This window comes from Amphiprion ocellaris, chromosome 19 (assembly GCF_022539595.1).
Source record: "Amphiprion ocellaris isolate individual 3 ecotype Okinawa chromosome 19, ASM2253959v1, whole genome shotgun sequence".
Taxonomy (NCBI): Eukaryota; Metazoa; Chordata; class Actinopteri; family Pomacentridae; genus Amphiprion; species Amphiprion ocellaris.
The window spans coordinates 15,404,716-15,417,497 of record NC_072784.1 but is presented as its reverse complement, the minus strand read 5'-3'; the positions used below and the strand labels follow the sequence as shown (position 1 = coordinate 15,417,497).

The following is a 12,782-nucleotide window of genomic DNA, read 5'->3' as shown; positions in this document are numbered from 1 at the left end:
GACAAATACATCACTGTGTTGTACAGAGCTCCTGCGCTGCGCTGTGTTTAGTTCAGGCCACACAGAAGGATCGATGATGAACGCGCTGCATTCTTCTGCTCTGTAATCCAGGCAGGCAAAGCATACTATTTCTTTGTCAGTTCTGTGCCAACAGTTTGTCTAGTAATGTATGCAGCTATCACCGCCTTTTCCTTGATCCTTTGTCTTTTGCTCTACTAATCTGTCAATCTTTCTAATCTGTCTAATCTGTCAAATCTCTGCTGCTGCGAGGGTTGATTTCTTTCTCTCTGTGGGACTTCCCTGCTCCAGATCTGTTTGTACCTTCCTCTCTCTCTTCCTCTAAAAGCCTCCTGCCTGCATTTATATCTAGTCAGAGAGGAGAGTTATCTCAACCGGCTATGCATGGAAACCCCCCTTTTTCCGCTACACTTGCGCTGTAAAGTCTACCAAACCTGTCTCGTTAATAATTTCACACAAAACCCTCCAACTCTGTCAATCCCACCAGAGAAGCCGGGTCCTCCCATCGCTGTGATTGTCACCGACGTCTGGGGCTTCAACGCTGCTCTGGAGTGGAAGCCCCCCAAAGACGACGGCAACTGTGACATCATTGGCTACACCATCCAGAAGGCCGACAGGAAGACTAAGGTGTGTACCGAGGAGAGTACAGGTGGCGGAGGAGGTTTTCGTATTAGAGGTATACAACTCTGTGAGCAATAAAATTACATTTTTAATAAGGTTTGAATAAAAGAATATGTAATTTTACACATTTTTTCCATTTTACTTCACACATTTTTTCCCTACATTTTTTTAAAATATAAAGAAAATTACAATAATAGACTGAATGTACCAGTTTAATGAAAAATAACCATATAATACTGTGCAAAACCATAAAATTTTCCAAATATTTCCTTCTTTTTTTTTAATATGGTGCTAGGGGCTGTCAAGTAAAGTCAGTTTAGAGCAGGGGTGGACAATTAATTTTCATATGGGGCCACATGAGAAACTTTGACAGTTGTTAAGGGCCGGACCAGTACACGTAAAAGCTCTGCTCAATATATATCTCAATAAAAACAGTAAATGAAACAATACAATGATATAATGAAAATGTGGAACACAGAACACAACTATTTAATGAAAGATTTTGTTTTTTCATTCAAACTATGACTGCTGCCTATTGAGTTGTAGATATTTACTATCATAAAGACATACTTAAAATGTGAAACTGATTTTCCAAGTGCTTTAATTACTTTTCAGCAGTCACTGTTTTTACAAACAAAGTAAGTAAGCATCACTCAGAATTTATTCTACAACAATATGACCATCAGCTGGCAGAGATTTGAAACTTGCCTTATCATGTCAGTTTTTGTTCATCATGAACACTATGAGGTAACTTCTACAGCTTATCTGGACTAACAGCTGCTGGATGTACAATAACACTGCAACCATCTTGTACCATTATAGTGTTGTCAGTTTTTCTAAATCTACATTAAGATGACTGTGAAGCATAAAGAAAGACAACAGCTCCCCACTACACTTAGAGCAATGTTCAATATATCTCAATAAAAACAGTAAATTACACAACACAATGATGTACAATGCCCAACTCTTGAATCTCTGCTCTCAGATCCCAAACTCGTTTAAGCATCTTGTCCAGGCTGAGCCATCCGACAGCTGTCTGGTAACCAAGGTCACCATGTTCACTATCATCTCCTCCACAAAGACAACAAACTGTCTGTAATTCAATGCTCCTGCCCTGATGAAGTTAACTACTTTAGCTACAACATCAGTCACGTGGTTGATTTTTAGCACTGACTTACACAGCACCTCCTGATGTATAATACAATGCAAAAATATCAGTTTCTGTTCTGGGTTTATTACAGTGACTTTATCTTGCATCCGTTTCAAAAGTCCAACATTTTTCCCTGTCAAATTTGGACAGCCATCAGTTGTAACACCAACCAAATTCTCCCATTTTAGTCCCAGCTTGTTCATGCGTGTATTTACCTCAGTGAACCGTCGTGGTTCCCTTCATTGGCTGCACAGCTGCCAGCTCCTCCGTCATCTCAAAGGTTTTTGTTAATCCACGTACAAAGATGAGTAACTGGGCTGTGTCACGGACATCACAGCTCTCGTCCAGAGCCGAGGAGAAAACGTCAAAATCGTCCACTTTGTTGTGCAGCTGAAGCTCCAGATTCTCGGCGCTGCTCTCCACCCGCCTCGTTACGGTTCGCCTCCTAAGGGGCACATTAACGAACGCTCCTTTCTTCTCCGGGCATATAAACGCTGCAGAGTCCACCAGACGTTCTTTTATAAACTCTCCATCAGAGAACGGCTTACTGTTTTTGGCGATTTTGTAGGATATTAGAAAACTCGTCTTGACTGCTGCATCCCTTGATGTGAGCTTTGGTAAAACAAAGTCATTGCTGCTTTAGCAGTTTAGCTAGCAAACCTTCAGACATCCTCCCCGCTCTGCATCAGTCAAATGTTTGTACTTCTCCGCATGTTTGGTCTCGTAATGTCGATTATAATCCTTGAGGACTGCGATCTGTTCTCCACAAACTAGGCACACAGCTTTACCTCTGACTGCAGTGAAGAAATACTTGGAAGTCCATGCCTTGTTAAAAACTCTGCATTCGGAATCAATCTTTCTTTTTTGCCATTAGCTGACATCTTCCCGGGCTGAAGCTGACCAGCAAACCAATCAGTGCATAAACCTTATGCTAAGTATGGAAAGCACGCGCGAAAAAACGTTAACTTAGCAGATCTTTCAAAATAAAAGCAGTGCAGGCGTATTGCTTGCATGTATTGCGATGATATATATTTGCATTGACTTTTAATATTTTCCAGTGACCTCATACGGGCCAGTCAGGGTCATCCGGCGGGCCGGATGTGGCCCGCGGGCAGTAGGATGCCCAGGTCTGGATTAGAGTAACAATGCCTGTGACCAACAAAACGACATTTTTACAGATTTTTTTCCCCACATTTCTGAAAATGTCAACAAAATTAATTAAAAATACCATAAAATTTCCAAAATATTTCCTTCTTATTTAATAGATAAAAACTGTTATATTTAAGTATATTGCTGTAGATATATTTCCAAAATAAAATGCAATTGGCAAGTGACAATTAACAGTAATTTGATTCATTTTTTTAAATGAGAGATACAAGTTTTTACAATAAAAATGCTAATTAAATGTGTTTTCTTCATTGAGTATGATCTATAAGCACTGATAATCTGTCAAAAATATTGTTTTTATCATTATCTATCTATCTATCTATCTATCTATCTATCTATCTATCTATCTATCTATCTATCTATCTATCTATCTATCTATCTATCTATCTATCTATCTATCTAAAAAAAACACATTGTCTTGTGTAACATTAATGTTAGAAAACATTTATCTTTTTTCCATGTATTTTACAGTGTAAGGAGGAGTTGATGAATCCAAATTCTGGGGTCAAATTGATCTCTTTATCTTGATTTCTTTTACATTTTCTTTAGTTTGTGGTTCACTGAAAGTTATTCTCTTTGTAGCTGAATCCCACACTGACTCCACGATGTTGAGATCAGATTCTTGATCTTCCTTTGGTTGAAGATCGTTCTTCATAACTTTCTGGGCTTGTGATCACATTGTAGAATGAATTTAGGACGATCAGACTCTCCCTGATGTAAAATGAATCTAGAAAAGAATCTGACCAAACACAGTTCTGTATGTGTGAAATCTAAAATTGTCTGAACGTGATATTCCAGCTTAAAGAAGCTGCAGTTTACATTCAAGTCAGCAAACTGTCAAACCCAAAATGTTTCCTCACTTTACTTTTATCTGTTCATCAAGGCTTGAGTTTTCTATCTTGCACTTAAAAGAGAACAACTATAGTGCAGGCTACTGTTGGGGCAACAGTGTATTTACTGGGTCAGATGAACCGTATATTTTATAAACGTCCTCAGCCTCCACTTTTACACTGTGTCAGTCATTTTACACAATATGTATTTTATTTTAAATCTTTCTGCCTTGACAAAATGACCATAGTTGACATTGATAAATAATAACTGTTGACTGAATAACTATGTGTAACATGAACCGGTGATGATCCCATGAAGAATTACAACCCAATGCAGCAGTTTCCCTCAGCTCTGCAGAGATTCATGGTGTTTTCCAGCTCACTTTCTAGCCCTCAGCTCTTTTGTTTCACTCTCAGTGTGCTTTTCAGCATAATTTTTGGATGTAATAGACAGCAATATATCTCTAAAAACACACTTTGCACTTCATGCTCAGCACCAAACCGCAGACAGACACTGTTAGCAAATGAGCTGGTGAGCATAGTGGATCATTTAGCAGCTAAGGAACAAGATGTCTTCCTCAGGAGTTGGCAGAGTCCAAACGCAGAGCTAAAAACATGTGCAACCGAACTTATATTTACCAGTTCACTGAATTTATATATTTATATAATCATCTTGTTCGTTGCACAGTGGTGTAGTGGTTAGCACTTTCACCTTGCAGCTAGAACATCCCTGGTTCACGTCCCGGCCTTCCCAGGATCTTTCTGCATGGAGTTTGCATGTTCTCCCTGTGCAAACGTGGGTTTTCTCCAGGTACTCTGGCTTCTTCCCACAGTCCAAAAATATGCTCAGGTTAATTACTAACTCTAAATTGCCTGTAGGTGTGAATGTGAGTGTGATTGTTTGTCTGTATATGTAGCCCTGCGATAGTCTGGCGACCTGTCTAGGTGTCTCCTGCCTTCAGCCTAAGTCAGCTGGGATAGACTCCTGCCCCCCCCCCATGGTGTATAGATGATGGATGGATCTTGATCACTTTATTTCAATAGCGGAGTTCAAGCACTAAATGCAATTCAAAGCCCTCAAAAGCCTTAAATAAAGTAATTAATAGGTCTTTGATCAGTAAATTAACGTAAAAACTATATAAACACAAGCCTATAAAGATGCGTTTTATGGTTTCACTTCAAGTTATCAACTCTGACCTACTGGGGAAGATTTTTCCAAAGATGACGGCCAATGACACTAAATGTAGTGTCTCTGTACACCTTAGTTCTGCTCTAAGAACATTTAAGAGACCGTGGTTAGAGGATTTTAATACCTCACCAACATATAGAATAAGCCAGGCCTGATCTGTGGAGGTCCCACTTTGCAAACCACAGGACCCAAAGGATCCACTGCCAGCATCCCAGTACCAGAAACCACAGGACTCCTTCAGAGGACCACGATCTAATTGGTTCGAGCTGTTTTGGCACCACAAGGTGGACCTAAGCCGATAGTTTTACTATTGTGGCTGATCGGTGTACTTCACTTCTATTTTCAGCATCCACACTCCTATCCATGCCTGTCACATAACTGCAAATCCTCGCTGCACTTTCATGGTCCTTATGTTGAGTGAATCGACAGGAACTTGGACTAGAAGGACACGGATGCTGGGGATTGGAGATTCTTCAGCTTATATAGATCTCACCCTCAGCTGTAAGCCTCTTTGAACCTGTGCTTCTCCTCTCACATCAGGAGTGGTTCACGGTCTATGAGCACAACCGCAGGCCCAGCTGCACTGTGTCTGACCTGGTCATGGGGAACGAGTATTCCTTTCGAGTGTTCAGCGAAAACATCTGTGGCCTCAGCGACGATGCCGGAATCAGCAAGAACACCGCTGTCATTACCAAAACAGGTAATGAAATCCCTGCAGAGCGTTGAGCACTGTAAAATGATAGCATTGCTTTTGAGGCCAAGCAACATCTAAGTCATGCTGAGCTGGAGGCCACATTGTATTCAATAGAAACATAAAGGGGGCATTATGGTATACGATGGGTGATACTGAAGAGATGAGTGTATAAACATACAAACTAATGCTATGTTTAATATAAAACACAGTAATATGAGGACTACTCACGACTAATTATTGGTTGTGATTAATTACTTGAATGTAATCTAAAGGAAAATTAATTTACACTGTTTATGCTCAACAGAAATTTTCTCTGGCAGAGTTAAATAGCATCTAATACTGGCCGCAGATCACGGAAGCAACCGGGCTGGGAAATTAACACCTGCCACCAGCCAAATGCTGCTACTGTTTTCGTGTTGTTGCATTTGCTTACTCTACCAGAAAATCTGGCCGCCCACCAGCCAATTTCTTTTGTGTTCCAAGCAGCAGTCTGGCCTATAAAATGGTGAGGACTGTTGATCACGGTGCCCACCTGACCCAAAACAGAAGTCAGTTTCCTGCCTCAATAATTCAAAGGGCAGGCTGCTAATCGAAGCAGTTTGCTGTTGACACAGGTTGTGGTGGCTACTGAAGGACAAGCAAAGCCAAAGCAGCCCAAAGTGATTATAGTAGGTTCCTAATTCTGTGTTTTAGTCTGTTTTACGCATTCCTTGAGCAGATTTGACTTTTACAGGGTGCCACAGACTAGTCAGATTGCTTCATGTCATTTAATTGTCCATCGAAGTTGCTAATCTTCTCTCAAGTGTACCATTTTTTCACCAAAACATTTTCAGCTACCTGGCTTTCATCTATTTTTTGATGATGTTCTCCAGAATATGAAACATGTCCTCTTCATCCATCTCTGGTTAATCAGGTTGTGGAAGCAAATTCTGTGGCTTTCCAACTCATATTCTTTGCTTAAAGAAACTACAAATAGGTAATGAAAGCTGAAACTCTGGTAATTAAAACACAGCGTAGTGGAGAACAGTTTTTGTCCCACATTTGTTTTAGTTGACTCCCAATGGTTTTCACCTTGCAGTGTTTGTGGGTCACCTCATTGTCTTCTCCAATCCAGGTTTGGCCCGTGTTGTGGAGCCTTTCAAAGAGAAGGACAGATCCAGTTCCCCCAAATTCACAGCTCCTCTGGTGGACAGAAGTGTCATTGCAGGTTACACTGCAGCCATCAGCTGCGCCGTCCGCGGCTACCCAAAGGTATTAATGTCTTCATTGTTATAGTTAAAGTACGCAGGAATGTCAAAAACAGCTGGAGGAAAGTGGAATTTGAAGCATACAACTGAGAAAATCGCTCTAAAGTCAATCAGTACATGCAGACCGGCAGGGAGACAGACAGGACATATTTTGATCAGTTAATGCCATTTTATCTGATTGTTATGCACCCGTCTAGGGGGAAGGTGTCTAGCATAATGTTTAAAAAAAAAACAACAAATATTTTCCCAGTCCCCAAAAACAACGATTAACCGGTTCTAAGAAAAATACAAAAGGTTTATTTACTTTTTTTTTTTAAACAAATAAAAGAGGCCACTATATGGGCTAGTCATTCAAACAACAAACTAAAAAACTGGATACAAACTAAAGAGGCATTCAAGCGCTCAAACAAAAAAACCTATCCAACAAAGCTACAACTACTACAAAAAGAAACCTAAATCTAACAAACAAAAACTACACTATCTTAATCTAACAAGAAAACACAGGTATCAAGCACAATAGGTTGGAGTCTGGGAAAAAATCAGGGTGCTGCTGTCAGAGAGGCTGCCCTCCACTGACGGCCGCTGAGATTTAAAAATGAGGAACAGCCAATCAGCAACTGGGTCTGCCTAGCCACCAATTACTGCTCCTGCACAACACAGAGATCTACCCATTAAGACAGAACACCCACTCCCAGACAACAAAACAGAATCAAACTGCAAACACAACACTACAAAATACAGCCACAGCCGTAACACTGATTTAGAATCAAACAATGTGTATCTGGACAGTTATAGATTTTTTTTCTTTATAAGCTTATGATTGTAACGAATTTTTAAAATTTGAGCTGATTCATTATTTGCTCTTTATTGGTTTTATGGCTTGTGCAGTTATGGATCTACAAGTGGGATATTTGCCATGTTACGTTGCATGGTGGACCAAATACAATACTGTGACTGTCACAGACAACAGATTCTTATCTTTTTATTACCACACTTTTTTTGACTGATGTCAGGATGTAAACAGATTTATAACAATGCCTACTACAGCTTTAAAGAGTATACATTAATGAAATTACTTCTAAAAAATACAGCTCAGTTTTCAAGCCTTTGATTGGAGATAATTTCTAAATTTGGGTATTTGTGTTTATACTTTTAATTATTTGTTTGTCTAATTGTTCGAGATATCTAAAATAATTACTCCGTCGTGTTCCTTGGCAGAGTTATGTGACGATTGGCGTGCGTTTGTCTGTTAATCTGTCCTTCCCTCTGTTAGCAACATTACTCAAAAACAGACTAACAGATTTGGATGAAAGGTCAGAAATGACACAAGGACCAACTGATTAGATTCTGGCACTGATGCAGCTTATAGTCTGGATCCACGGATTTGTTAAAAACTTCTGAATTATTGTGCGATAGCGGCATGGCATCACTGTAACTATGACAACAAGTGGACGCTACATCAGCTGCCTGCTGATGATCACATGATTGCGATCCTACTTCAAGTCGATCGGACTTATTGAGACTTATCTGTTGGAAATGATGCGACTGAGCAGCCTTGGCGGAGTACTGCGCTCTCTGAGTGCTTTTCTTGTTCTTAATATTTCACTGAGATTTGGTGGAGAATTCATTTTTGAGTGGGGGATTAAACTGTTTTTGTTCTTTTTTTTTGTTTTTTTTATTGCAGGACCAGGAGTGATTTAAATAAACAGAACAATGCAATGTGTATTTCAATGCTCATCTGGATACAGATTACAGTTTAAAATATGTCAAATATCATTTTGGAAAAATGAAAATATCACTCTGGAATTTTATTACATAAAATATTTACAAGTGTGCTTTGTAGTCTATAAATATTACATAAGCAAGGATAAAGTAAGGGTAAAATAAAGGTAAAATCATGGGAGTATAAAGCGTAATGCACACTCCTGAAGTCACTGTGATAACAAATGCAACATTTTGGACTGCCATTTAGCATATAAACCTGTTGAACACACAGAGGAAGATGCCCCAGCTGAGTGTAACATTAAACAGCACTATAACACCATCCTGTTTTCACTTTACCTGCATTGGCCCCTGATAGCTGTGCTGCAAGGGTACGCCACAGATTTCATGCTTTGTGTTTTTTAGAGTGAGCGTACAAGTTTGGAGTGTCAAACAGCGAGTGTAGAACAGTCAGAGAGGATTTTGATGCCTTTGCAGCAGGAATGTATTTTTATGTCTGAAGCTAGAACATGAGGTGGAGCAGAGGGATCTTTGAAGACACTTTTTTATTTTTTATCCCCCCAAATCAGCAAAGATTTGTCAAGCCGAAATGTTGACCTAATTTCACCTCTTCCCTCCTCTGCTCTCCCTCCCCATATCCATCGCTCTGTTTATATGCTCCCTCCTCCTCCTCCTTTTCCTTTCCTGTCCTCCATCCCGCCAATTCTACTTCCTGCTGCAGCCAAAGATCATTTGGATGAAGAACAACATGATCATCGGTGAAGACCCCAAGTTCCTGATGCAGAACAACCAGGGTGTGTTGACTCTGAATATCCGAAAGCCGAGCCTGTTTGATGGGGGCAGATACTCCTGCAGGGCCATCAACGATCTGGGGCAGGATGAGGTGGAGTGCAAGGTGGAGGTTCGAGGTATGCTGTCTTACATTCCCTTCCACATAGCTCCAAAACAGTGAGCTAAAGCGTGACCCGGGTCGGGGCAGCTCTCCTTCTGACAGTCTTCAATAAAGCTCAGCATGACAAATCTCCATCAGCCTGAGCAGAAACTTCAACAGAAATTTTATCCTGCGCTAAATATAAATCATCATGTTTGTCTGTTAAAGTTTCAGAGCCACACATGTGACTCTGCATGGGATGATCTACTGGCCTCTCGCGCTGATTTACAATTTCTCTTTTCCCTTCCACAGTTTTACAAGAGAAAGCAGAGGAGGCGAAGAAATGAGCGACAGCACGAAACAGCAGAGGATACAGTTGAACAGGAATAGTAATGGATTATGTATAACGGGATAGTCATGAATAAATATGATTAGAATAGATCACTGGTGAGGCTCTAAAGCCACCACCAGCACCCCCCCTGCATATGCTTGCCTTTCACCGCTGCTATGATGAATGCCACATCAGTAATATGCCATAAATTCTTTGAGCAAGCTGCCACCTTGTCACATCCCGACTGAGAGAAGCCACAGTGAAGTGTAGTAGCGCTGCCCTGCTGTGACCACACACAGATGGATCCTTCTTATCTGTGGAGTGGACCTGTCACCCAACACACTTATAAAACAGCCTTTCATCCATTACACTGTGTTGTCTGTGTTGTCTTGCTTTGTGTCCTGGATGTTTTTATAGGTCGGTATGAATTTATGATGCAGTCGTAGCGCTGAAACCACCGCAGTGTGACTGACCGGCTGCACACCTTCCTCACTGCGGTGTTACAAGTGTGAGCAGAGGCCCCGTCCCGGCCCTGCGATGGTTCAGTGGAGGGATCAATATTCAGCCAGGCATGGCCGACATCATGGAGCAACCAGGATTAAAGAGGTTCTTATACACAGATAGAGTCTTGCTGCTGGGTCCATCATGCACCAACACACACACATGCAGTTCATGTGTTGACTCACACTCTCTGTATTTACTCGTTCCCACGTGCTTCTGCTACATTCCTCATGGCATGACCTATAGTGGTAGGTCCTTTACGGATACATGGCTAACACTCATGCACATGCAAACACAAACACACACTCCAAATCAGGGTCTCATTAGCATCACACACTAGAGACTAATTAATGCACCCATCAACACTGCCCTAATTAGCTCTCCCACGTCATTACTGAGCAAACGAATTACCGCTAATTTACACACCCGCAAAACAAACACAGCACCGTCTCTGCTGGGAGAGTCCGCCGCGGCTCGCCTCGCACACCAAATTAAAGCCTCACCGATGTGCTGCAAACTCAGACCGGCGTCCCAAGTGACCCTGCCCTCCCTCCTCCCTCCATCACACCCCCCTGTAACTCGACCATCTGACTGGAGAAGACTTGAAAAAAAAAAAAAAAATCAAGCTGGAGACTAAAAGCAGAAGTTGTGGCAGAAGACATGAAACAGTTTGGGGTCTTGCCTGCTGTAGAATAAATATATCACCCTCCTCTGGAGACAAGACAGTACTTTCACTCTCCAGGCCTATCCCACCACCGACCACAGGTCCTGGTCTCGTGTCTCTCCAGCAGAGGGGGTAAGAGCACAGTGACAAAGACCATGCTGACCATCATTAGGGCCTCTATTGTAATTGTGAGTGGCAGGTTATTTAGAACTATTACATTACTGATGCACCACCGACTGAAACTGCGACCCTGAAGGCTCCAGAATGTGCCAGCCTAATCCTGACTCCTGGCATTCGCCCCGAAACACTCAGCACTTCTGAGCACAATGGATTGCATTTCCTCCTTTACATTGCAGCATGCTGTTAAAGATGACTTGGAATAGGGTGAAGGCCTACATGCCCAGATAGAGCAGGGAAATCCTCCAGATACCTGAAAGTAGGCCATGATTGGTTGCACAGTAGACCTGCAGTGCAGTACAAAGCTTAAATTTTGAACCCTGTCGAGCAGTAAATGACTCTGCGAGCATGTGTGTGTGTGTGTGTGTGTGTGTGTGTGGATTATGTGTGCTGTTGATATAATCTTATTGTCAGTTAACCCGAGACACAGCGTGTTGTGTTACTCGGCTGATTGACACATGAAAGCGGCGCTGAAGATGCACCGCGTGCTGCTTTGCATGGAAGTTTTGGGAAAAACAGAATCTTGAGAAAAAAAAAACAGCGTGCAACCTCGATACTCCACCTGAGTTTTACCCTCTCTCAAAAGTGATGTGCAGTTGCTTAGCAATCAAACTAATTGTATCTACTGGCATCATCCGCGAGCCTCAAGAAACTTTCCGAACATGAGAAGGTGCTGGTTTACAATGCTGCTGCTGACAGTGTTTGTGGGTGTGTGCACCACTCTTCGTCTCGCACACAGCTTTAAGTAGTAAGCCAGAACAAAAAAATTACAGAGCATTTTGTTTTCCCCTCATTCCCTGTGACACACCTTAAGGCTCTTTAAGTTTGTGATGCCTGAATGAATAATTAATGAGCAAGCATGGCAGCTCAGGAGTAAACCACTGGCTTCTTCTTGGTGCACACTGTATCTGCTCCTCTGTCTTTCCAATATTAGAACAGGCCTGCCTCAGACGAGACAAAGGAAAGTGACAAGACAAGTCTTACCACCAGGCAAGGCAAAAGCGAGGCAGAATCAGTAGGGTGCAAGCACTGTTGTGTCTGTGTGTGCGAATGTGTGAGCGTGGAAGAGAAAGAAAGGCAAGAGATACCAGAGAGACAGAAACAGACCTCCTGAAACAGTAGGATGGAGGGAACTATAATTATGCAAGTAATTATACATGAAATCACAGACTTGGAGTGAGGGAGGGGAGAGAGAGGGAGCACTGGAGGGAAAGAGCCTTGAAGTGAGTCTCATCCGTGTAATTACAGTATAGAAACTAAATGAAACGGAGGGAGAACACACACATATCGTATAGGACCGTCCACCTGTTTTCTCTGAGCTGCACACTGCGTCCGTCCACCTACTTTTAATCCACACCGCCACGCCGTACCGTTCGTTTTTTCTCTGACTTTTTGTCTTCATCTTCTGGTTGCCATGGTATGCTCGATTGAACACCAGCGTGACTTATACCCTGTGTCATCGTGTTCATTGATTAAAGAGCCCAAACCCTCCCTGGGCTCATGACCCATATAATGAGCACAATGTATCTGGGGGAGCGGTGGAGGCCTTAAAGCTGAGAGCTGCCCTCACATTTCACCACGATGACAACTTCATGACCGC

At 41.9% G+C, this 12,782-nt stretch overlaps 1 protein-coding gene across 1 annotated transcript in view; it reads left to right on the top strand.

Moving 5' to 3' along the window:
* Positions 1-10,208, top strand: part of mybpc2a (myosin binding protein Ca) — a 73,658-nt gene extending 63,450 nt beyond the window's left edge. Inside the window, exons 23-27 of the mRNA XM_035951147.2 lie at positions 506-645; positions 5,516-5,675; positions 6,784-6,920; positions 9,360-9,546; positions 9,822-10,208. Of these exons, the coding sequence (XP_035807040.2) occupies positions 506-645; positions 5,516-5,675; positions 6,784-6,920; positions 9,360-9,546; positions 9,822-9,856 (659 nt within the window). The 3' untranslated portion in view covers positions 9,857-10,208. The remainder of the gene's footprint in view (positions 1-505; positions 646-5,515; positions 5,676-6,783; positions 6,921-9,359; positions 9,547-9,821) is intronic.
* The last annotated feature ends 2,574 nt before the right edge of the window (positions 10,209-12,782 follow it).